A 26,051-nucleotide genomic window follows, 5' to 3' on the forward strand; every position below is an offset into this window, starting at 1 on the left:
ACTCCCAGTGCTTACCTCTCATTCACACTCTTGCGCGCTCTCTCCCATTCAGCCTCGCACACGTAATCACTGACACACACACACACACGCACACACACACATCTCATCATCATAAATGTGTCCGACAAACACCCTCAACTATAAAGCCAACTCATGAATGAGCAACGAAAAAAGACATCCACACCTATTTACAGTTTCGTGAAGATAACCGCTGCTGGTGATAAAAAATCGATCACACAAACACATTAGGAGCATTAGGATTAGATTGAGGCCACGTCCGCGCGCACGAAGACGCGTCGAGTGTCTTTCTCCGTAAATGTCGATCAATTCCGAAATTACGAAAAACCGCATCTAGTTGTGGAAAGGCTGTAGTACATGTCCCTGGCCTGTGCGTGGCGCTGTTTCTGCTACAGACCTCGTGGTGCGTTCCATTTGTACTCAGAAGTCGGAATTTCCGAATTCCAAGTCAACTAGAAGTCGGGGTTTCTACTCAGAAAGTCGTACAATAAGTTTCCAAGATGGCCGCAAAACTCTGTTTATTTATAACTCCGATTAGTTTTTGTTGCATTGACAGTATTTTTCGTAATTTAAGTTTTTCACGACGCGTTAACCTCGGCTAGCCTGGTAAAACCAAAACAGCGCGAAACATTTTCGTGGCAAACTGCGATTAATAGTGCATTTTTTTTCTACATTTAAATGAAACAATTAAAACTTTTTGAATATTTTCATAAATTTTCGTCTCGCGTGGTCTTGTAAATTTCGCTGAAATTAACAATTCTAGCAAAAAAAAAAAAAAAAAAACTCATGAGCTGGTTCAAGTTATCTCTTCGACTTACAATTTATGTAGCTTAAATAGCCTAAATTACGATTAACATAATAGCAATAATTTTAATTAAAATTTTAAGCAAGATTTTTTTAAAAAATCCATTCGGCGCTTAAAAAAATGATATCATTGAAAACACACCAAGCACACTCGTGGATATGGCCGTCTAGTTTTCCGACTTCTGTAACTGGAACAACGAGAATTCAACAAAAAAACGCCATATACAAACATACAGTCCGGATCACAGTCCGTAATCCTTTTTAGCTCATGGTAGTAACGAAGCAACAGTACATATTGGACCTAGCCAACCAACGAGGGTCAATATCTGATGCAGCACCATCACAAGCATGTAGTTCGCTATTGATTATGTTGTTGTTATGAATGATCTTGACTCTGGGATCTGGATTTCCAGTCAGTTCCAGTCTCAGGAAGATCCGGATCCGTCATTGATCGTTGGCAAAACCATGCAAGACCTACGCAGTTTCACCTAAAAAAAAAATCGCATTCGTGTAAACGTGGCCTGAGAGACAGAGCAGGACACACGCAGGACAATCCGCAACTCAAGTGGCATTAAACCACTTGGATCAATAAATCAATTTGTAAAAATCTGTCGACAAATGGGGGGGATGGTTGTGGCGGCGGCGGGGGAAACGTTTACAGCTCGCAAACGGAAACACAAGGGGATACGTGAGAACGAGACAGCGGGCCATCCAACTTTAATTAAAAGCTTTCAGCGCGAAGGGAGCGGAGAGATTCAGTAGAATATACACAAGTCTCGTATGCGCGCGGAATGAGAGGATCTGGTTTAGCGGCAAATGATCGGCAGCTACACACAAAGAAAAGAGGGGAGGGAAGAAAAAAAAAGAAAACTCCCGATGCTAGAGAGAGGCAGCGAGCATCAGTCTCCGTATAATGATCCCACCGATCCCTCATGCTGCCTCGTGCGTGTGTGCGCGCGCGCCTGCGTGTGTGTCACACTTCGCCTCACGGAAAATTAATGAGATGTGAGAGCGGAGCGAGGCGAGAGGAGGGGAGGCAGAGTGTGTGTCTGCGCGCGTGTGTGAGTGCACTCGTCGGGGGGAGGAGGAGGAGGAGGAGGAGGTGGAGGAGGAGGAGGAGGAGGAGGAGGGGTGCCAACGACAATCTGAGTCACAAAGGGAGGAAGAGAAAAAGAGCGCTGAGAGGAAAGGGGGGGTGGCGGCGAGAGGGGGGAGAGCGGAAACCTGAGAGAGTAGCAGGCGAGAGCGGCGAAAAAGATGGAGTATGTGAAGACGAAACCGCGAGCACGGGTGAAATAGAAGGAAATGATATAAAAAGCAAAAAGAGGGAGCTGGAAGAAAAAAGAAAGAATGGGACAGATGCCGGAGAAGGAATTTGAAGAATTCGAGTCGCAGACAGTAAGAAAATAAGGGGTGAAAATGAGCTCAATTTAAGAAGATAGAGAGTGGAGATTTGGAGGAGACGAAGCCTGGGAGTGTCAAATGTGAAGAGAGGAAGAGATAAGGAGGGGAGGATGAGTCTGAGCGAAGCCTATTACCTCGTAGCCGAGACGCGCGGCTCTCTGGAGCAGAGTCTCCCCGGCGTTCTTGTTCACGATCAGCCGCCGAGCCTCCGGCGGGATCGGGCGCACCACGGAGGGCTCGGCAGGGGGGGTCCTGTGCAGCCCCGCCACCTCCGGAGGAACGCCGCCCTGCGCTCTGCCGTTCGCCTGGGGCTGCAGGCAGGGCGGACAGAGCTGCTCGGTGGGGGAGCAGGGCTTCACTGGAGAGCAGGGATAATGATTAGGGGAGGCGGCTCTCTTCCTCGGAGCGCCGCGCTGCTCACTCAGCTGAGGAGAGAGTGGGAGACGGGGGAAGAGGAGCGTTAGAGCTGCGGCCGCATAGCAGACGGGACACGCACTCACACAAACACACACGGGAACAATCAAGGGCACGTGCGTGATACCACGCTCCTCTGCGCGCGCGCGCGCAAACACACAGAGGGAAACGCAGTTTTTGCAAGCGTGCACACACAAATCATGACAACATCTTTTAAAATTAAATTCATGAATTAAGTGTGGCTATTAGGAACTGTTCCCCACAGCGGTGCAAAAAAAAATATCCTGAATTTTTTTTATTTTTTCCAAAGTTTACAGTTTACTCATCTTATCCTCACACGACTTTTTCTACCTCTTTAGTATATAAATAGATTATATATATATTTTTTGTCCCCCATGTGCAACCTGCTCGTAGGGTGTTTTTCTATGATCGCCGTGTTTGGAAGACGCACTACGCACCAGTGAAAAACACACACAGCTTTCACACCCCAAACACTGCAGGTTGGCACGCCACTTTCCTTTAACCGCTAAACCAACAGAGCCCTCAGAGCGCAGCGCGCCAGAGAGGGAGTTGCTTGCCTGCCTTTGTGTACGTGTGTGTGTTTGTGTGAGTGCGTGTGCGCGATGAGTGCGTGACCTCTCGGTGGAATTCCATGCCGAGGCAGCTGTCAGGCTGAGGAGGAGCAGGGGAGGAGAGCGGCGCGGGCGGAAAACGACTAGCCTTCTCGGATTTTTTTTTCTTCTCTCCCCCTCAATTTTTCCCCCCGTGCTCGTTTTTTTTCTTCCTTTTTTCCCTCCGCTTTTGAACTCGGCGCTTCGTATGCTCGACCGTAGCTGCCACATTCCTCGCCGTGTGTGAGCGCGAGAGAGAGAGAGAGCGCGCGCCTGTGTGTGTGTGTGTGTATGTGTGTATGTGTGTGTCTGCCGACTTGCGCGCAAGGGCCGAGTGCGATGTATAATTGCTTCAGGGTTTTTTTTGTTGTCAGGAATGCTCGCAAACACGCAGACGCTCACATCCCCGGCACGCACCTACACACCGCGCCGCGCCGATGACACACGTTCGACAATTAAGGCCAGAGACGAACACACGCGCACGCGGGGGCTCCGCGGGGAGTCGCTAAGGGCGCGAGGAGGTCAAAGCTCCAGCAGCCCTCTAAACATTGTAAACATACTTCCTTCCTCCTTCCCTCCCTCCCTCTCCCAGCTGCATAATCAGAGGCGCCGACAGGCATAACTGAAACACACCGCGCTGCTGCCGCCGCCGCCGCCTCCGCCGCCGCTGCTGCTGCAAACATCCCAGACGCCTGTACCGCGGCCAGACACCCTATCAGCGCTCACCTTGTCATCCTCAGCTGTTCCCAGATCAGCCACACAGCGCTGGCCCGGGCTGTTAGGTGTGGCCTCTTTCCGCTTCTCCCGCTCTCGCTCCCTCTGGCTGGTGTGTTTGGTCTTGCACGGCCGCTTGCCCTTGGGTTTGTCCGTGTCGCTATGGCGACGGGGCTTGAGGGGAGGGGCGCCTCCCACGGAAGGCTCCGGGGCCGGCGAGGGGGGCCCCCTTCTGGGCTCCTTGAGGCCACGGTCACCTGAGAAGGGGTTCGGCGGGTGCGCTCTGTCCTTCAGCTGGGCGGGGGCAAGGGGGGAGGCAGCTACTCCTGGAGCAGGGAAAAGAGAGAGGAAAGAGGGAGGCAGAGGAGTGAGCGCTCGGTGGAAGGGGAGGATAGGAAGGTATTGCAAGGCCATCTCTCACCCTCTGTTGGTTTATTAATGAGCACACAGAGCTGTCTGGGAGCACAGCATGCCTGCTCGCCCAGGAAAAAAAAAAAAAAAATTAAAAAATAAAACGCACACACACTCGCTCGCTTCGCACGCACAATGCAGGCTCACATAAACACCCCCACAGTGACTTGTGTGCGCTTACTCACTGCAGCAAGGACACTGCTAGGAGTAATCTCCTTAAACAAATGTGGCACTGTCTGGTTTTAGCCTCTTATAGCACGCATTTACACAAAAAACGCTGCCCTTGAAACCACAATGTCAAAATACTACTTTTTTTTTTTTTTTTAATATAAACAGCTTATAGAAAAAACATTTACTCCTAAAGATTGTTGCAAACCATTTCCATCCACTCGGCGGTGAGATTTTGGGTAAAAAAAACTATGTTCTAATACAAGTTTTAGAGCTAAACTTTGAACTTAATGAGGCTGAGGACCAGCGAGGAGAAAAGTAAAAATGAAGCTTCTTGCCAATACTTGAATAGATAAGTACTTTCCATGTAATCCCAGATTCAGAAAAAGACAGTCATTATTAACAGGCAGATTAAAGTGTTTTATGTTATCGGTGATACTTAGCGACGCTGGGAAAATTACTACGTTCATTGCGAAACACAGCTGTTGCCAGGGCGATGTTTGATCTAAAAACATCAAAAAAACAAAAAAAAAAAGAAAGAAATCAGCGGCCAATCAAGGCCTTTGGTTTCTGTAGGAAATCTCAACCCAAAATGTCCCCTGCTTTATTCACTTCCTTTAATCTCTCTCCTGCACTTTTTATTCTCCGCTTTCCTCTGAGCCACATTCTGCCTCCGTTCGGGCACATGAATAAGGGAAAGCCCTGGTTTTAATAAGACAGCTGCCCCCCCACACGCACACACACACCTCCCAACAAATCCCCTGGTCGTTCTTTCCTTGTGACTGGTCTTGAGAGGGGAAAAAAAGAAAAATCATTGATCACACATTAGTCACACTACACCTGCCCACGCATATCTCCACCAACCACTTCCCTCCGTCGCTCTTTCATCGGACTCGCAGAGCCCGCTGCAGACCAGCTGAACAAAAAGCCCAAAACCACAGGAGGTGGGGAGGGATCGCTTGCGTTTTTAGCTGTTTGGTCCCTAGTTCCCCTTTTCTTTCTGATTCTGAACCTTTCCCCCGTGGTAGGAGGAAGAATCCCCTACCTCATTTCCTCTGCCCTCCCCTGACGGCTCTGGGGAAATCCCCTAAAGACAGGCTGCTCAACAAGAAAGCGAAACGTGAGCCAAAGATAGATTTCCGTTACCCTAGCTGAACTCGCAGAAAAAGGCAGCGGTTTGTACGGCTGGTGGTTCATTCTTACCATTAAGAAGTTTCTCGCAGCCCCATTTCCTGTTGATCTCGGCACGCTGCGCCTCAAGCTCGCCAGGCCTAACCTTGCGCTCTCGTGGCGTCTGGGCTGGGGTTACCAGTCGCGGCTGGGGCCACGGCCTCTCCTGTTTGATCTGGAACCTGTCGGGCGAAGTGGCACCAGCGGCAGGCTTGCTGAGTCGCAGGCCTTTGAGCTCGATGCAGACCTTGAGCTTGCGCACCTCCTCGTCGTCGTCGTCGTCATCGTCGTCGTCTTCGTCGGGACTGGCCAGCTCACTCTCGTCTGTAGAGAAATAGAAACGTGGAACTTACGCCGCGTCTTCTCATATGCAGCTGTATCGTCAGGAGCATTGCTGTGAAAAACTTAACATGCAACTATTTAAAAGTTTTAACCTCAGTTAGGATTCAATGAGAAAAAGGTCCTTCTTCTACTTGGTCTTATAAAAGGTCATTACATACCCATTAGATAGCCTTAGAAGTGCGCTGTGGGAAAACTTAAGAGTTTTCTTCGAGTTTTATTATGGATACATAAGAATTTAAAAATGCACCACTCTAGCCATCTGCAACGCTCAAGACTCCTGTATGCACATGCATATTATCTGACATGCAAACTACAAAGGAGCGCAAAGAACAAAGGCCATTAATCATTACATTCTTATGGTCGGTAAAACCCCATCTAAGCCGCGCGTTTAACTCCCACAGAGGCAAGGGAGCGTGATGTAAAATGGACAGACTGAGGAGTAAAAGGCGAGAGAAGTCAAGAGTCGGGAGGAGAAACAAAGCAATAAAGGGCCGGAGGAACAGAGGGAGGGAGGGAAGGTCCCCCCCCATGAAATTCACGGGAAACGGGAGGGAGCGGGGGGGTGGGGGGGCATTTGACTCATCTCCCAGTGCAGAGAGGAGCAAGCACGAAGCACGATACTGCACGCCAGAAAAAAAAAAACAAAAAACAGGAAACCCAAACAGATGAGGGGAAAAAAGAAAGGAGATGAAAAGGGAAGAAAAGAGCAGCTTTGAAGAGGGTGGGTAAGCACAGCGGAGGAACGGCAGAGCTGGAAAAAAAAAAAAGAGAAAGAGAGAATGGCTGTCCCTCTTCCTCCCTTCTCTCTCTCTCTCTCTCGCTCTTGCGCTCGCTCCGCTCAAAGGCAGGATTAAACACTCCTCAGAGCTGGCTGCCACACAGAGAGAAACACGGGACGGAGCGCGGGAAGGGGGGAGGAAGAGCGAGGGGGTTTTGCGGCGGAGCAGGTTTAAGGTTGGAATTGATTGGGAAAGGAGGAAGCGACAAAAGGAACAGAGCAGAACAAGGGGTAAGACTGGGCTTAGCACCGCGGGATGAAGGGAGGAGGGGATTCTAGAGGCGCGTGGAAATCAGTTTTTAAAACGTGCGGCGTTTGTGAAATCCTCACCTATGGAAAGTTTGGCTCTTTTCTCCGGGTGGTACGAGTCCTCCCTCTCGAAGTCGTCCGGCTCGACCTTGGGGCCGAGCGGGCGTTTCCTGGCGACTCCGAAACCGGAGCCGTCCTTCTCTTCGGGGTACCCTTTCGATGGCGTCAGAGTGGGAGGCATACAATGGATTTCTTCGGACTCTCTCATCGACTTCCTGGCCCCGTCCTGGAGCCCTCCTTGGCCGGCACCTCTGGCCCCGTCCTGGAGAGCGTGACCCGGGGACAAAGGCTCCCGCTGGCCCCCGCACCTCTGGAGGACTGGGACTCTGTTGTTTGTGTACGCCGGCCGGACACCTGAGAAAAAGAAGACGGAGGCAGACGGGGGGAACGGAGGAACGAGGGGCATGAGCGGAGGCACAATACAACACGCACACAGAAAAAAAAAAAAAAAAAGATCAAAGAGGAGACAGACAGACAAACGGACCACAAACCAGACAGACAGACAGAAAGCGATTAGAGAAACGAGGGGTGGGGTTGAGACGAGGTGGGTGGGGGGGGGGGGATTGACAGAGGGAGAATGCCAGTTAAACACCAGCCAGCTTTTATTCCGCTTTAAAGACAGGCAGTAAAACTTTGATGGGGTAAAGACTTTTTAATCTGATGTGAGCCGAGCCAGAGGCCTGATGGTTCAGTGCAGCCGCTCGCGCTTCCAGCAACGAGAGGCAAGAAAACATCCTGTGCGCTCGCTGTGCACCGCGACTCCCGTCCTCCCCCTCCTCCTCCTCCCCCTCCGTGCGTCCTCTCCCGTGGCATGACCGCACCACGCCCTTCTCACACAGAGCGTGACTCGACCCCCCCCCCCCCACCCTCCCCCTCTCGTCCTCACACACCCCCCCCCCCTTTCTCCCCGTCTCCCTCCATGCCATAATTAGGCTCACACGTCAGCCGCGGCCTCGCTCCAACACACAGCTGGGCTCCCAGCCAATGTAACTACCCCTCCACCCCCGCTGCCGCTGCCGCCGCCGCCGCCTCCTCCCTCCCTCCCTCCCTCCCCCCCCCGTCTTTCCGTTGCGCTCTCCCATCCGCTTTCACCCACTAACTCTCCCCCTGCTTTCACTCACGCAATCGCCACCCCTCCTTCGCCTCTCCCCCTCCCTCTCTCCATCGTCTCTCTGCGCAGATAAGCACAAAAGGCTTCTTGAAAATAAAACTCCCCCTCTCTGTCTCGCTCATTGGCTTGCGCTGCCTGGCTTGTGTAAGAGTGTGGGTCCGTATGCGCGCGTGGAAGCGGAGTGCGTCTTTTTTTTTTTTTTTTTTTTTTTTTTTAATTTTAGAGTGACCCTGTCTTGCCTCAGCATTTGCTTGCTGCAAGTGCATGCGAGAGGAGAATGTGTACGTGCACCTATTGTTTGTGCGTGTCCCTTTTTTTTTTTGCAGGAGTGTGTGCGCCTCACAAGTGCGTGTGTGTGTGTGCGTGTGTGTGTGTGCGGTGCTGGGTTACTCACCCTCCCTCTCTCCCAGCCTGGTGGTGTGTTGGCAGTGCTCCAGCGCTCTCTCTCTGCGCTGGCCGTCTGCCAGCTCCCGTCCTGCTGCCGCCGCTGCTGCTGCCGAGGCAGACACACACACACCGCCGCCCTCCTTCTCCTTCAGCTCCAGCTCCGAGAACCGCATCATTGCCCGCTGCGCGTAACACACACACACACACACACACACACAAAAAACGCAGAGAGAACCCATGAAAACCACTCATCATCTGCCCACGCCACGCACAGGCACGCACGCACTCACGCGTGCGCGCACACACACACCTCTCTAAGCCTCAACCTGGCCTCAACAGCTACAGAAGCAAACAATTGCATCAGAAATCACTTTGTCTTTAAAAATAAAAAGAAAATGCCAAAGAAATTAAACCCACACACTCACACACGAAAAAAAAAAACAACAAAAAAACAAACACACACAGGACAAAAAAGGAGGACAGGTAAAATCACAAGCATGGCATCAAGACACGGGTTAGACTACTGCAGCCACTGTGAGTCCATGCGCTCTGGGGCTTAAAAGTCCTGGCATCTCCCTTCCTGAAACATAAACATGGCTAGGAAACATATACATCTAAGCCCTGAGGCAGAGAGAGAGAGAGAGAGAGAGGAGATGAGAAGGAGGAAAGAAGGGAGTGGGGAGGAAAAAAAAGGAGTGTGCAGCGGAACAGAGTACAAAGGAGACAGAGCCCATCAGAGGCAGATGTGATAAGAAATGTAAAGAACTGACCTCCCAGTTAGCTGCAGGTTGACTTATATTACTCCCCTCTCGTGATATGACTTCCATCTAAGCAATTAGAATGGGGGGGCTCAATATATCTGTCCAGCATTTCATCTTTTCTTTATGAATTTATGTTTCTCGACATGTTTCTTTACACACACAATAGGCAGCCACAATCCCACAAAATAACACAATCAAATTAAAGTGACTCAACAGGTCAATTAACACTGCAGCAAAACCATCAAATTATTTCTGAACTTTTTTTGGAAAGTGTAAGAAATGTGTAGATTCCAGGCGTTATTCACAGCTCTCGTTTATTTTTTTAGCCCACTCTTTTAAATTTCGTCCAGAAATGCGATGTTTGATAGCTTTGTGTTGCAGCTGTACATTGACAAGCTTGACACCGACAAAAAAAAAAAAAAAAAAAAAAAAAAAAAAAAAAAAAATCCCACAGTTTTCTAGGATTCATTCACAACATAGACAGACATGTGAAACCTATTAACATATCTGCCTCTGAGCCAGTGGATAATATAGCAGAGGGGGTTTCTTGGCGTTTCTATGCTGAACATTGAGCGTAAGGCACCCCAGAGATAAGCGTATTTTTTTTAATAATGAACAGCTCAATGTGCATATATAAATGAAAGCGGATGATAGCCAAAGTGTAGGGAATATTGCTGTAATTGTGTGTTTATAGATGTCACATGATGCGTGTTAGGGGATAGGGTATTTCAGCCAATTAGGGGTGAGGAGAATTATGACCTTGGACAGCAACCAGGCAGGGCAGCACAGGCCATCAGAGGGGAGGTGGGTTGTGGAGGGTGGGGGGTGCGGGGTGGGGGTGTGGATAGTGACTCGTGGTTGGGGACATGCAGAAAGCCTTAGAGGAACCCCAAAGAGGGCAGCTGTTGATTGTTAAGCACACTGCAAGCCCTCCACAGCCCCTAACCTTGGGGTTAAGCATAGCCAAAGGCAGTGTGAACCGTGAGGCTGCCACAGTCATGCACTGAAACTACTGTATAGGTCTCTATAGCACACTCAGCACTAACACATGCTTTAGCCCCAGGGCAGTAACACAAGGACAAGCACGTACGGACACACAAACACGCACGCACAGAAATAACCTTTACGACGGCTGCTCGCTAATCAACATTCAGAGATGGCAGCCCTGGTTAACCTTTGAACTGCCCACCCCTTAAAAGACGGTCTCGACCGGCCTTGCACCAATTCACTGAGACAATGATAAACTAAAAGGGAAGACCGAACCTATGGCCAGAACAGTAGCATGACAGCACTGTTATTCTGCACTGCGTTGTAAAAGCAGAGTATGCCAATTTCATGCAGAGTTTGTTTTACAGGCATATTGCAGCAAGGGAATAAAAAAACAGTGGCTCTTGGGATTTATTTCCGTGTGGATGGTAGAATTGAAGGCAATGTTTGAAATGTCTGCAGGTAAGAAACATTGATTGCAATGACCTCTCTCCAGCCCACCTCCAACTTTAACCCGACACGTCACGTACAGTAATATGTATACACACACGCACAAATCTGACGGCTCTTACCTGCAGGGCTCTCTGTTCGCGGCTCAGCTTGCTGGAGTCAGCATACAGCTCAGTGGTGACACATTTAAAGCGGTCGCCAACGTAGCCTGAGGAATTAGCGATCCTTTTGGCCAGGCTGGATCTACGAGAGGCTTTTGAGGAAGCCTGGCTACCGTCGTCTTCGTCCTCATCGCCTTCTCCTTGAGACTCCCCTAGGTCAACAATACTGTCTTCTTTTTCAGTCTCTGTCTTGCACACGTTTTCCCGGTCTGATTCCTTCACCACGTCTGCGTAGTGCTGTATGAGGTGGGGAATTTGGCTGTCCCTGTCCCCTTTGTCCTTACCAGAGCTGCGCTCCCCTGATGTGCGGGCGCAGCGCAAAGTGCTCTGATCGTGGTCTACAGGGTCAGGGCTGAGGCTTTGTTCATCTGAACTCTCCTCCTCCGCCTGGGCAACCTGCCCTGGAGACACTGGGGATGTGCTAGACGTCACCCCAGGACAGCCCGTGTCCTGGAGAACCTTTGCCTTCCCATAGGGAGTTTCTGACTGCCTGTCAGCGTGGTTGGGTTTTAGGTTGGGGCTCTGTCCGGAGTGAACCGGATAAGGACGGGAAAGGTGGTGTTGGTGTTTTGGCTCATAGTCAGTCTTTGTCTGATTTTGGTTACTATGACAACATTCATTTTGGTTAACCTTGGAGCTGGTCTCGGCAGACGGCTGTTTGTGTATTGTTGGGGTGGACTCAATATCTGTGTCTGAGTGTACAAGGTCAATGCAGACAATATTTTCTCTGGGTGTTGCAGAGAGGGCTTTGCTTTGACTGCCAGTCTGTCCTTGCCCTCCCGCTTCCCTATCAGGTTTTATTTGGTTTCCTTCACCTATCTCTTTCCCAACACTGTGATCTCTGTGACTCCCACATTCATCGACAGCGCCCCGGGATTTCTCCTGTCCCCGGGGCTTCAGTGGTGCGTCTGCTCTTTCTGGCATCTTGTTGTCAGAGAGCGTTTGCATCAAGGGATGGGACATCTCTTGTGAGTTATAAGTCAGATATTCCCCCCCTGGACCAGCTGGGAGGTTGTGGTAGGGTAAAGGGTGTTTTGCTGTTAAATGCGATGGGTAAAGGCTGTTGCTGCCCAGCAATGCTGGGTGAGGGTACACCGGAACTTTTCCCGTCAGCGGCATAGGGTGTAGCGCCATGCCGTCGGGGATAGGATAGTGCAGGTATCTGTTGGCATAAACTAAACCATGATTCAGATAAGCGTCACTTTGAGGAAGGTAAAGGTGGCCCGGAGGGTGACCGTTCTCTAAACAAGCCCTCTTGTATGAAGACACGTCTGGAGTCGTTTCCCCTCTCTTAGTGGTCTGGGAGGACTTCTCTGTTCCGTCCGTGTGATGGCTCACAGCTTGTGGATGGTCGGATTGCCTGGGGCTATGCTTCACCCACTCGCCATTAGGCTTGGGAGAAAGAGCCCTGGAACCGGCCATAGAGGAGCCAGAGTGTTGAGTGGAGGAAATGTTATGGTTAGGCTCACCTATCCTCGGACAGGACGAGCTACGTGGCTGCGGGAGAACTCTCTCCAGACCCTTACTTTTGATGACCGAGGGAGAGGAGCCTTTGGCTTGCGAAAGGCCCAAGTCCGTGTTAGGCCGCGGGGAGGGGGGCAAGCCTGGTGTGTGCTGTGTGTGAGAGGGAGACGGGCTCGGTACAACCCAGGAGGAGTGTAAAGTGCTGATCATCTCAGGCCTCTCTGAGACCTTTGAAGAAGTGCTGCTGACCACAGAATGGGGATGAGAGGAAGGAGAGAGGGACAGGTTTTCCTTAAGGATTTCTCGGCTGGGGGGGTGTACGTAGCGCGCGCCCGGCGCCATAGTGTCCATCTTAACTGTGAATCCATTAGGAGACAGCCCAAACTCCAGCATCCTCGCAGACAAATCCAAGGGCTTCTCTGCCGAGTCTTTGGTTGCTTGGGGTTGCTGAGCCGGCCTCTCGAAACTGACTTTGGACGGCGACCTGCTGGGTCTTCTCTCGACCCCTGCACTTCTGTGCTCAGGTTGCCCGTCTCTTGGCCTATGTTTGTGGGGGCTGGGTCGAGCGGGAGAGGGCTGCTCTGACGCCATGCTGCTAACGGAGAAAGAATGAGGAATGGGTTGTGTGGACGAGGATGAGGCAGACACTGAAGAACTGGAGGAGGTGGGTGGCTGTCCTATCTTTGCCACTGGCCTTTGTAAATCCAGTGAATTGTCAAGAACGGGAGGAGGAGGCTGGGGAAAGCGAGAAGACACATGAGGAGAAGAATCAGTGGGCAGACTATTACTCCCACTGCTGGGGCCACTAGTGCTCGTACTATTGGTATTATTGTTGTTGTTAGAGCCCTTCCTGGAAGGGGGTCTGCTCGGCCGGCTGCTCTTGCTTGGGGAACGATCTCTATCTATAGAAGTCTGATGGTGCTGAGGATGAGGGGACGGTTGGTGAAGCTGCTGTGCAAATGGAGATGCAACACCAAGCCCCTTGTCTTGACAGTGCACCAGTGACGTGGGGGCCACTGTGACTGCAGGAATCCTCATAGGGGGTGCCACCAGGGGAGAGGAGATGGGTGAAGGAGGATAGGGGGGCATATAATAGAGCCTCTCAGCAGCAGAGGCAGCTGCAGCAGGTGTAACATTGCCTCCCTGGGGTGCGCACAGAGGTGAGTAGGTGAGGTGCTGCGGGAGATAGGGGCTGGGCTGGCTGAGCAAGGAGGCTTTGTACATGTTTATAGCTGCGTACTTGGATGTCTCCATGAAGGAATACATGTTTGCTTCGGGATAGGGGCTGAGCCACGGCATGCGGAGGTAGCTGCCACCAGCACTCGCCAAGCCCAATTCAGATGCCTTTTCTCCAGGCCCGACCCTGCGTTCCAAGCCCAAACCTTCAGCTCCAGGAACCACCACAGGTTTGTGGAGACTTGGGTGTGTGCCCTTGTAGAGGCCAAGGTATCCGTTTGCGGCCTTACGACTGTCCAGAGGGCCGTCAGGCTTGTAGATGAGCTCTTGGAGACCATCCCTGTTATAAGCGAGCGGGAGGGAGGGTGTCTCTCGGCTCTTCTCTGCTGGCAGTGCTCTGATCCCTGGATACACAACCCCGCCATGGAGGCGAAGACCATCGTGTATCAGAGTACCTCGGTCCAGCCCCATTGCTGCCAGGGGCGTCAACCTTGCATCCACCTGCAACAATAGCAAAATGCGTGCGTTAACGAAGAAATCAAATCCCTTAAAAAAAACGAGTCGTGACAAATGAGTATAATCAGCACTAAAGACGGGCGCATTCACTTGCCATGTTTTGTGTGATGTGGTTCCCTTGTCTTAGTTCCAGGTTGGTTTGTGCCTCAGCATCGACATCACGAACAGATGTTGCCCTGCGGAGATGAGCAAACAGTTAGCAGTCAGTGCCTTGGCTCTGCCGTATACACACTGACAGACACCACACCACATATATGTGGCGCCAGCGCTGCCAAAAAAGCAGCTTATGAAAGTTGCAAAATAAAAATCACGGTAAATAAGCGTTGCATTAGTGGAGCGCGCAAATCTGAATGAAAAAGACTGAACGGGTGTCATATATAAGTGAAAATCCAACGAAAAAAAAAAAACATAATGCCACATCCGCTCAAGTGCTCGCAGGAGATGAAAGCACTGTGTGGGCTCCCCTCCCCTCTGTCAACACCCCCCTATCCGTCTATTCTATTCCCCCTCCCCTCAACACCCGACCTGCCCACCCTGTGGGCTAGACGTGCACTGTGGGGCTGCGTCCATTCAGTCACGTTCCTCACACACTGGTTTTCCTGTGCCCTCTCTGACCTGCTCTCTCGGCTGCCTCAGCCAGCCGAGCGAGGGAAGATTATGCATCACAGACCACTTCAGTGGGAGACCATTTACCACCCGCCAACACCGAGCCACAGATCAACAAATACTCGCGGCGGAACACACGTAGAAAATTATAATGTGCTGGAGAATGGACACACCTACACAAAATTTCCCAAAAACTATAGATTGGGCTGGAAAATATATAAAAAAGGACGGGTATGAATATTAAGAAAAATCACGCGGGTAAACTAGATCACTTTAAAAGACCTTAATTCATAAATGTTTATATTTACATTTTCTATACACTAGGGCAGTATTAACAAGGTGTTATTTTAATTTTAAGGGAATTCTGCAATAACTTACAAAAAAATTTAAATCAACAATCGATTACTATGTGCTCTTATCGTCTAGGTGCTCATTAGGCAGACTTTAAATGAAACAAGAGAAAGAAACATGCCTAAATCTGCATTTTGTTGTCTCTTGGTGTATAATCCTCTGATATTTAAGAGTTGTGACATGTTAAGTGGCATCTTAACACTAAGAGTGGTCTGCCTAACATCAAGAGGCTTTTCCAAAAATTCTCAAAGCTGACGCAACGACACTGGGGAAATGTGGAAATATTGCTCCACGTGGCAGATTTGATTTAAAAGATTTTTTTTTTTTTTTTTTTTTTTTTTGGATTTGACTTAATTCGGAGTGGTCTTTTTTCCCCCAAGGCAGCCCCTGTTTGGAGGGCTAGTAGAGGAATGAGCCGGGAGACGGTGAGTGAGAGAGAGAAAGAGAGAGAGAGAGGCGGCTTTAAATAGAAAAAGTGAAGCTTTGCGGTGCTGAGAGCAGCAAAGAAACCCGGCTCCTCGATCACTGAAGAGAAACGCCTCTGCGCCTCGCTGCCGCGCCGCTGGCACGCCACTTTTATTGCCGTGACCCGGGGCACATTAATCAGCCTGCCGTGGGCCCCCTCGACAACGGCTTCTCTGCGTCCCATCCCCCCTATCTCCCCTCTACAACAGCTCCCCGCGGCCAGTCCTGCTTCAACAACATCCGCGACTGACGGAACTGAAACGGTGTGTGCGTAAAAAGTGCAACAGAGCGTGTGCACGACCACGTGTGTGTGTTTCACCAACTTGCACAGACGCCGTTGACAAATCACATAACTCCCGTTTCCTGTCAAGTCTCTCACATATTCACGTACACACACGCGCGCGCGCGCAGACACACACTAAACGGTCTGTGCTCAATGAGTCTGAACACGATAACGAAGGATTAAGCCTCATTCAAACCCAGATATTCATGCGTTAATGGACATTTCTGTTCAGCTTCATCGCAACCGCAGAAACAGTCAAATATTTCTCTTTGGCAGAAATATGCATCTGTTGCTTCTCCCGTAAGAAAGTAAAAAACACATCTGAGAAACAACTTAGAAAGTAATTATTTGTTCAAGCCCCTCTGGTTTCTTATGAAATACTGTACTATTACTTCGCAACGTACTCACGCCGTGCCGATGGCCGAATATTTGCAAAATGGCACCTGTTTTCTCCATTAAAGGTCGAGCCAAGATGGGGGACTGCAGGGCCCAAGGTCAATCACCTGACGCAAACTGAATGTACCGCTGGGAATTAAACTTGCATGCTGCGGCACGCACACTAAAACGTCTACTAAACTGCGCCAAAATGCACCAGAAAAGGTTCCATTAGTCTTATCGTCACCCTGGTGGTCTCTAATTATTATTAAAGCGCTAAAGGTGAGGGAAGTGTGTGCACATTTATGTTTTGATTTTAACATTTAAACATTCGTGTACGTTCTAGACGCCTTAGAGAAAATACTTTACATTTCACATTACATCATATTGTAAAGATGTTAGGCCTATGGGCTATCAAATGTCTAATAGTCTCGCATTAGGAGCCAAATGGTGTCTGAGGATTTTCTGGGAAGAAATCCTGACATAATATCATACTGCGAGTGGAAAGACGGAGAAGGAGGGAGGCGGGAGATAGGAAAGGAGGAAAGGCAGAGTGTTGACGCCCATCCCCGCTGCTAAGAATAGTTTGCGCAACAAACAACTCCCGACGGCCGTCCAATCCATCACGCTGGTCGGCAGCAGCGGCAGCAACAGCAGCAGGCAGGAGGCAGGGGGAAGGGGGGAGCGCAGCGGTCGGTGCAGCGCTTATAAACCAGACCGCTGGAGCGCAGCCCGGACTCGCACCATTAAACAGAAAACCACCGGGTGTTTTTTAGCGGAACCTGGTCTAAGCCCTGCATTCATGCTTTGTCTCCAAAGAGGCACAAGGGCAGAGGGACAGACTGATAAAAGACGTAGAGGGAGAGGAAAAAAAACAACAAACTCGCTTCTCCTTCTTTTTTTCCTTTGTTTCCTGTTTCTGATGACAGCGACTTGAACTCTCCGTGACCCGCGGTGTGCGCACCAGAACAAACACCGGCTCCGCTCATCATTTCCTCCAGGGCTGAGGCCTCTATTCCCTGTGCAGCGCAGCAGTGGTTACGCACATAAAATAATATGTTGCGTAGGTCTGTGTGAGTGTGTGTGTGTGTCACCATAACCGGCCTCATCTCTCTTTGCAAGTTGATAACTAGACTAAAACGCAGATATATATATTTAAGGATCAGACAGCGTCCCGTCTCCTTGGTCTGATCGCCCCGTTTTAAGTTCGCTGGAATAGCGAGAAACCGGGAATTTAGGTCTTCCGTATAACCGGAGTGTATAGGCGCCCTCTCGCTCTTTGTCCCTGGAGCTTTGCCAGGCTCTCTGAAGCGCAGAGCTCCGATCAGCTCTAAAAAAATGCAGTGTGACGCAGGATAATCTCCGCAGCAACGGGGGTGGGGTGGGGATAAACACGGATTAAATGCGGGCGCGCGCGCGCACTCACGCACACTCACACACTCGTGTACACCCCCCAACACACACACACACACCACCGTGTGTATGTCCCAAAACTAAAGGAATTTTGCGCACGCCGCCGGTGAACAAAGTAGAAATCAGTGGGAACAAATCTGAGAAAACGCACGGAGGACGTGGACCCCGGCCACTAAGTAGCCTGCGCCGCCTCAGGCCACAATCTCACCACCATTAACAGCCGGCGTCGTAATGAGAAAAAAAGCTAGGAAGAGAGCGCCAGCCCAATTTTAATTGTTATTGATTATCAGGCCGCCGCGTGCCAAATGGTCCAATTGATCATCTGAACGTAGACTCGGTGCAGTCTACGGAAAGCTGACATGCTGTTTCTCATCGCGGTTTCGGATTTAACAGAGCTGTAGCGGAGCGAGCAGAGGGGCACTGAGGGAGAGATGGAGGAGATAAACGCTGTCGAGAGACACGGAGGGAAGGGAGCGCGCTGCCGGTGGAGCGCAGAGCTGGAAGGAGATGGCGGCGTCTCTTCAGCTGTCACATTATTAGCGACCGAGTTGTAAACAAGGGGCCCCTGCGGCCTCCCGGGCCGCTGCACAGCCGCATGCAAGTCGGTGCACGGTTCAATTGCCCCCTTCGGCAGCACGGCCGTCAACAACGGGGACATTGTGAGTCCCCCTGTGCTGTCATAGGGCCCGGGCGGCGGCTGCTGAACTGTCTCTATTCATCCCGGGCCAAATGGGGACTAAATGGCCCTTTATGCCACCAAAGGACCCGATTGTAATAGAGATGCGCATGCACGAGTGGGCCCGTTTTTACCGGAGGTTTCTTGACGTTTCTGAAATGGGGGCATTGCTTTCATGTGTTGGAAAACACATGACACTAAAGTACTCATTCCCCTTTACAAGGGCCCGCAGCAAAAAAAAAAAAAAAAAAAATACTAAAAGAAACTTTATTTATGAAAAACTGACCCTACGCCGCGCGTTACTCGGACACGAGAAGAGGATCAATGACTGGTAAAGACGACAATGATATAATAAGAGTGCGATATCTTTCACACCTCTGCGTATATATTTTATATTACGCGTTGATTTATCCCCGCACATCGGAGGAATAATCTTTCAAATACTAATTAATTATTTACCAAAATATACATATTAGGTGATGCGGACCCTATCTGAGGACTCCCAGTTCGAGGTCAGAAGCTTTGCAGCCAACGTGAACTCAGAAGTTCCATTCGGCAGATAAGCTATTCCTGCTTTGAAGGCTACTGGTGTATCGCCATTCCCCCGCTGCGCTGCCAAGACTCTGCGGGATTTCGTCAGAGATGCCCGAGGCACCGATGTCTAAAAACAAACGAGGAGGCTTGATCAAGACCGTGCCTGCAGAGGCTCAGAGGAGGGAGGCGAGGTGTGTCATCGCTACTCTGCTGTTAAATCAATCTTCCGATAGGCCAGGCAGGGGTCAGCGCAATCATAGTGAGATTTAATCACAGTCCCTGTATTCGTATCACATTAAGACGCCGCGCCTGACATTTATCAGAAACACCTTCCAAATATTGCCTTTCCCCGTTCCTTATTAACAAACGCGACGTCTGAAACCACGACTTTAAACTAACATCCGTGGGCAATCGGCCGCAGAAACATCGGTTTTAATATGCCAGACAGTTGCTGGAGTAGAGAATAATGTGATGTGGCTCCGTCCTGACCGTCAGCACCGGGGGCCGACACATCTCTGCGGGGAAGTGACCCGTGCGCTCCAGACCTCGTCGAAACAAAAAGCTTTGTGGAGCGCTGAGAGAGAGGGAGGCGGGTGGAGAGAGGGTGGAAGAAGGGGGAGGGAAAAGGAGGAGGAGGAGGAGGAAGGAGGGGGGGCTCTCCCGTTTCATCGCGAGGTCCCGGGAGGCCAGCACGGAGCATAGCTTCAATCAAACCGTGACGTCTCCTCCGGGAGCTGCGCAGCGCCTGGAAAACCGATCCCTCCTCGTCTCTCTGCCGCCGTGCCTCCGCTTTTGTTCACACGCCTCTCGCACTAGCAGCGAGGAGCGCAGCGCCGGCAGCGACGAGTCTGTTGTTTTATATCCAGGCGTGAGTGAGAGACAAAAAAAAAGGAGAAAAAAACAAGCGCGACAACAAAAAGGAAAAAAAAAGAAAGAGAGAAAAAAAAGAAAAGCCCCCGCGCCCGCGTCTGCTTATAAAACAGAACATGGAACATTTCTTTTGACGAATTTTACCCCACTATTTCTAAACACATTACGTCTGATAAGCAAAAGTGGCCCCGTGATTGTATCGACACGGTCTCCCTCTGAGTAATACCCCTCGCGTGGTCCCTATTGATTCCAGATTAGAAAAAAAGGGACAAACAGGAGGTTAATGGGTTTAAAATGGAGGCGGTGTGGTTGCCTCTTTTCTCTTAAACGCAGCGGATCGCCTCGGCCGCCCTTACGGAGCACCACGCTGACACATTCACTGCCACACATCAATCAGCATGACAATATGAGCTCCAGCGGGCCCGGGTTAGGCTGTCTTCAGGTAAACTTTGGTCACAAGCGCGCACGCATCCGCAGACGGCAGCAGAAATATGACCCCTCCGATGTCTGTGAAACATCCACGCTTTTAATTAAATCTACCTCCGATGATTTAAAACCCCGTCGCTCCGTTGATGGAGGTGAATGCGATTAGAAAAACATTTTTCGCACTTTAGCAAATAATTCTACGGAATAAAATCAGCACCAAAATGAAATCCCATTCCGCCTGGGGCCCCGCTGAATTGAACATTTTAACAACTACGGCTAATGGGCCCGGGCCATAAAATACTGTTTGTGGAAGAAGTGTGAAGTCCTCTCCCGTGAAAGGAGCGAGAGAGAGGGGAAAACAGTATGTCAAATCTATGGTAAGCAGCCCTCCCCCTTCTGTGTTCCAGCACCTGGAAAACAGATCAGTCCAACGCAGACTTCACAGCGCACGGCGGAAAAATGATGCGCAAAACGGTCCGACGGGGCACACTATAAATAAACCCCGGCCCACACAAAATGTGGAGTATTTGTTTTCGGGCTTCCGCAAGGCGTGCCACTGACGAAACAGACCATTAGAGAGAGCAAGACGCTTAGTAGTCATCAAAGTTTGTGGTTTACAACATCAAGCAAACGGACCGTGGCACAAAAAGATTCACAAAAAAAGGATTAAAGCTGAGATCATATGTGAAGTCTGGGTTTCTTTATTTCGAGTAAAACAAACGGAATCGCTGCAGCCAAACAGCACGTTGTTAGGTGAGTGATTAGCTGCGTTCTTTTGAATCGCTGTCCTTAATCTTCAGATAATTCCCGCGTCTCCAAATATCCTTTAAAAGATCAATTTTAAAGTTCAAATCATTCCAGGTGTCCTTTTACCTTTCCATACCAATTAAGACCGGCGCTTCATTGTAATACAGCAAAGGTTTTATTCTGCATCAAAGCGCGCTCAAGTAGCCTCCACCCCCCACCAGTTAATCCCTGCTCTGTTCCCTCGAAAGGTCCCAACACGAGGTCCTGCTCCCCCAACCTCCCGAGCAGACGTTTGCGTTATGAGCGATTCTTTTACCGCCTATCCTGCGCAGGATTGGCTGCCGGGGGCTGAAGTGGTCTTTTAGTAGCTCCTTCCCTCACTAAGCTCGTCAATGAGCTGGAGCCAGCCAATATGAGGCACATCGATCGTCCTAAGAGAGCGTCCCCTAATTAGTGCCCGTGCGGCTCCCGGACAGGCAGCAGGCAGGGCGGCACGGGAAGAGGACGTAGCCACATTCGTTCCGTTCTCGAGTCACGAAGAACTGTGGTCCTTTTTGGGAAACAAATACATCGGTTAAGTGCTGATTTGCTCAATGAGAATCGCACATTATGTAGCCCGCAGAGGAGCGTTAAAGAACAGTCAGACGGTTCCTTTTGGAACACGTCCAACATGCCTTGCAGCACTTATTTCAATTAAGCAGCAACTTTAGAAGGAGTGGTTCATAGTGATTTCTGTCACGCACAACGGTGCAGAAGGGGTGACTTAAGAAGTCGAATAAATATTTTAAAGCCGTGGTTTTATGGTGAAGTAGAAATTAGTATTTCGGGTTGAAAGCGAGTCAAAACGAGGCTCGCTAAAATAAGGAGATTTTTTTCTATTGTAAGAGAGCCCTTTAAATTATTTCCAATTAAAGGATGAATCGTGCGTGAGGCTATTTCCTTACAAGAGCGCAGCGCATCGGAGCTCCGGGAGACGGGAGTCCTAACAGGCGCGATACATCGATCCTCCGTGCGCAAAGACTATTCCTGCAATGCAAAAAAAAAAAAAAAAAAAAAAACGCACAACAAGACTGCGTGCAAGAGTGGATGACAACATTCTGCAGCGCAAAGTCATATCCGAGAAGAGAACACCTGCAAGACACGGTGTGTGTGCCTGTAGAGGGAGAGAGGGGGGGAGGTGGGGGGGGGGGGGGGGGAGAAAGGGGGAGAGAGGAGATGGCACAATGCCAAAGCGGTTTCCATCAACTAGACAGGAAGGTGAGCGGTGCAGTCTCGTGTCCCGTCTCCACCCCCCCTCCCCTCCTCAACCGCCCCCACACCTTTCCCCAACACTATCCCGTGGACAGATGAGAAGACTGATCAACGTCCACTCTGTCCAAACAAAGCACCCCCCCCCCCTTTCCTCCCCCACAAATACACGCACACACACTCAGCTGTCAATACGCACACACCGCGGGGATGCCCTCCAACTGAACTGAACTGTGTAGAAACGGAGCACGGCTCTCGCTTGCCTTTGGCAGGGCGAGGCTGGATTCCGTAACCTTGTTTAGCGCAGAAGCTCCGTGTGCGCGCACGTGCACGCGGGCACACACACTGGCTGCCTCCGCCATCCATCGCCCCACAGGCGCTCACACTCTTCGTCACACAACGGGGTGCGAAAAGCCTGAAAATTCACCGTCGAGATCGGCGCCACTTTCAAGTTCGCTCATCTCTGGGACGTCCTTCTCACCTCCGTCCGGTTGAAAGGACAGTTGTTAAAAGGCCAAACTCACGGTCGGATCATTGTGTGAGAGTGTGTGTGTGTGCGCGAGTGTTATTTATCAACCACATGCCACTGCCCCGCCGAACCGCACAAAGACCACCCTATGCGCTATTCTTAGAAGTGGCCGATCCTCTCCCAGTCTCTGCGCACAACAACACCGGACTATCGGGTCTGGATCGGCGCGCACAAGGAGACTGTTTTTGATCAGAAACACTCCACACGAAAACACTGGATCTCACTGGAAGCATCTTTACCGTTACACTACTATTAAAGAAACGGAGCGCAGCACATTTTCTGTCCCTCTCACGCAGGGGGATTTCTCATCGCCACAGACACATGATAGCGAAAATACATTCCGATTTTCACTGATTGCCTCACCTGGTTAATTGGTGCAAGTTCCCGTCGCGGTCCGAGCGCTCCGACTCACGTCTTTTTCTTATTTTGTCAAGTTAACTAGGAGGGCAGCGATCCGTGCGTACGTAGACCAGCCCGGTTACGGTCCTGTCTGCTGGAGACAGGCGATCCCGGCCACAGGAAAAAAAAAAAAAACTAAAAGTGTCTAACAGGTTATCCACTTGTCACGAAACAAAAAAAAGTGTCACATTTAACGTTCTCAGTCTTTATTCTATTGTCTATGGGAAACTCTCATCCCTTGCTCTCTATTTCAAACGGACTTTTTTGCAGCTGAAAATGTCACTTGGGTTTTCGGAAAGCAACAAAAAAAGATCCTGCGCTGAGAGAGAAAAAAAGGACTGAGAGAAATCCACAAAGAAAATCCGCTAAGGTCCTTTTTAGTTTGAGAGCAACGTGCCGTATGGCCCGGGCCCCCAAAGGATACAGGTGGCGAGGTCGGCGGATTCGCGGAGAAATTAATTCAGCTCGGCCGTACCTCGCAGCAGCGCCATGTTGGGTTTCAGCGGAGCACGCCGTCCTCGGAAAAAAGCCCCTTTCTCCCGCTTCTCCGTCACTCCATGTCCTCTCCGACAGCGGAATCCGTGTCTCGGGAGGTTCGCTGAAGGTTATTCCGTGAAGCCGTTCGTCCCGCGTTTTTCTTCGAGAATCGCAGACAACACTCCGGTCGGAGCCCTCGGTTCGCACCGAGGACGCACGGAGCTGTACGGGGAGTGCCGCACAGAATGGATGAACGCTGCCGAGACCGAGCGACTCGCTCCACTCCCACTCGCGCAGACTCTACCCAGAAGGCCAGTCGGGAGACCGCAATTACCATAAGCCTCCAGCGCACGGCACTGGCTGCGCGCGCACGCACATTCGGAGACACACAAAAGCACACGAGCGCACACACACACACACACACACACACACGAGCTCCGCTGAAACTCCAAAACAGGAATAGAGGAGGTTTTAGATAGATAGATAGATAGATAGATAGATAGATAGATAGATAGATAGATAGATAGATAGATAGATAGATAGATAGATAGAAAGAAAGAAAGAAAGAAAGAAAGAAAGAAAGAAAGAAAGAAAGATTAGAGGGCCATTATATAGTTTACATTTTTATATCAAATGAAGCGTTTTAGTTATAACTGTATAGACGAGACGCATATACTTTGTATATATGTATGTAGGCCTATAAATAAAATTAAAAAATAAATAAATAAATAAGAGACGATATACATCTAGCCCTGGATAGTCCAGTGGATACTCGTCCGCCACCCCTAAAATGTTTTCTTTGTTTTCTTATTTTGTCCATATTTTTAATATTTGTCACATTTTTAAATCACAATTTACACCCGAACGGTACATACGTCCCTTCCTCTTACCTAAAGAGAAGGTAAATGTGTGGCGCACAAGGCAGCGGAGGGACCGAGAGAAAGAGAGGGGGAGGAAGCTCAAGGCCGGGGCACATCTGTTAAGGCTCCCATGTCAAGTAAAGGAGGAGGAGGAGGAGGAGGAGAGGGAGGAGGAGGGGGCTATGAATATGAAGCCTGAGGTGTGCGCATCACGTGCCCGCATGTGTGCAGGAGACACAGAGGGAAGGGCGGACGTGGAGAGAGAAAGGCCAGCAGACAGACAGACAGACAGACAGAGAAAGAAGCAGAGTAGGAGTATAAAAAGAGGGAGACTTGGCAAAGGAGGGTCTGGCTGCGTTTGCCACAGCTGTTCAAAGTAGGAGTCAAACCAGACGGTCATACACAAACAAACACAGCGCGCAAAGAACACTCACATATGGACACGTTTAAATCCAAACTCATCTCGAAGGCCATATTGTTCAAAGGTTTGAAGTCAGAGGCTCAAGGATGTGAGAGAAGGGCTTCCTTTATCTGCGAGAGGACGAGACTGAATGCATTCATACGGGGTCGGGCCAAAAACGTATCCTTCTCCTTCCTCTTGGACAGATCCCCAGAAACTCCATCGTGCACGCGGGTTTCTGCGACAAGTGATTCGAAAAGTTTTCTTCAGACTTTAATAGGAGATTTAACCCCACCTTTCGTGACTGATGGTTGCCCACTACCGCCACAGCTGCTAAACCACGAGACGATTACGTTCACACTTAACAATCTGAAAGCAGTGTTTGTGTGAAAACATTTTCATGCACAATGGAGTCGCCAGATTGTTTCCATTCACGCTGAAATGTTTAATCAATAGGAAAATGGTTTAATCACGTCTCACTCCTCCTCTCTGGAACTATAAAATTAGGCATCTCAGCCAACATCTGGCTGGAAGTGGGACAGACTCACTCTGGTTACTCCGCCGAGTCTCAGCTGGGTAACCCTCTGATCAGTTCCTTCCTCTTTATGACCGCATATGATACAACCAGACACACCATTTAGTTGCATACTTTCCTGTGCCCCGTTTTGAAAGAGATATGACTCCACGCTGTTACCTGACGGAGTACGGCTTCATTCAGAATCAATTTGCGTCAAAAAAAAAAAGAAAGAAAAGAAAAGAAAAAAAAAAGCGCAGCGCCGAAGTTCGTTTGAAGGATGCACGTGCGCCGAGGCAGCAGGGGTTCAAACTTAGGGCTCCTGAAAAGAAAAAGACAAAAACAACAATAAAAAAAAAGAAATAGTCCAACACTAATCTCTTATCTATGCTACACCACGACTTCAACCGAAAGACTGCGGCTTAATTAAAAGGCAAAACACACTGATGAGCCATAACAGTATGACTGATGATCTCATTTTCACAGCAGCAGTCTGTGGGTGGGATATATTAGGCAACCAGCGAACAATTTCTCCACAACACCGATGTTAGGAGCAGGGCAACTGGACAAGTGGACGGATATGAGGGACTTTGACAGGGTGCAAATTGTGATGGATAGACGTCAGCAGCTCCGGCGCGGAGATCTCGGTCTACAGTGGTCAGTACCCATCCAAGTGGTTCAAGGAAGGGAAAGAAGTGAATGGAAAACTGGTCGGTGTGGTC

General features: G+C 50.0%; 1 protein-coding gene across 2 annotated transcripts in view; it reads right to left on the reverse strand.

Annotated features, from left to right (window-relative positions):
- Positions 1–24,432, reverse strand: part of bcor (BCL6 corepressor) — a 34,270-nt gene extending 9,838 nt beyond the window's left edge. The window contains exons 1-9 of one of the 2 annotated variants that reach the window (XM_047600593.1): positions 23,043–24,432; positions 14,251–14,332; positions 10,962–14,141; positions 9,412–9,468; positions 8,649–8,823; positions 7,165–7,497; positions 5,748–6,038; positions 3,978–4,291; positions 2,361–2,651 (exon numbers count right to left, since the gene is read on the reverse strand). In XM_047600593.1, the coding sequence (XP_047456549.1) occupies positions 2,361–2,651; positions 3,978–4,291; positions 5,748–6,038; positions 7,165–7,497; positions 8,649–8,823; positions 9,412–9,468; positions 10,962–14,141; positions 14,251–14,253 (4,644 nt within the window). In that variant the 5' untranslated portion in view covers positions 14,254–14,332; positions 23,043–24,432. The remainder of the gene's footprint in view (positions 1–2,360; positions 2,652–3,977; positions 4,292–5,747; positions 6,039–7,164; positions 7,498–8,648; positions 8,824–9,411; positions 9,469–10,961; positions 14,142–14,250; positions 14,333–23,042) is intronic. The other variant, XM_047600594.1, reaches the window with a different exon arrangement.
- Positions 24,433–26,051: the final 1,619 nt, after the last annotated feature.

Source organism: Mugil cephalus, chromosome 12 (genome assembly GCF_022458985.1).
Source record: "Mugil cephalus isolate CIBA_MC_2020 chromosome 12, CIBA_Mcephalus_1.1, whole genome shotgun sequence".
Classification (NCBI taxonomy): domain Eukaryota; kingdom Metazoa; phylum Chordata; class Actinopteri; order Mugiliformes; family Mugilidae; genus Mugil; species Mugil cephalus.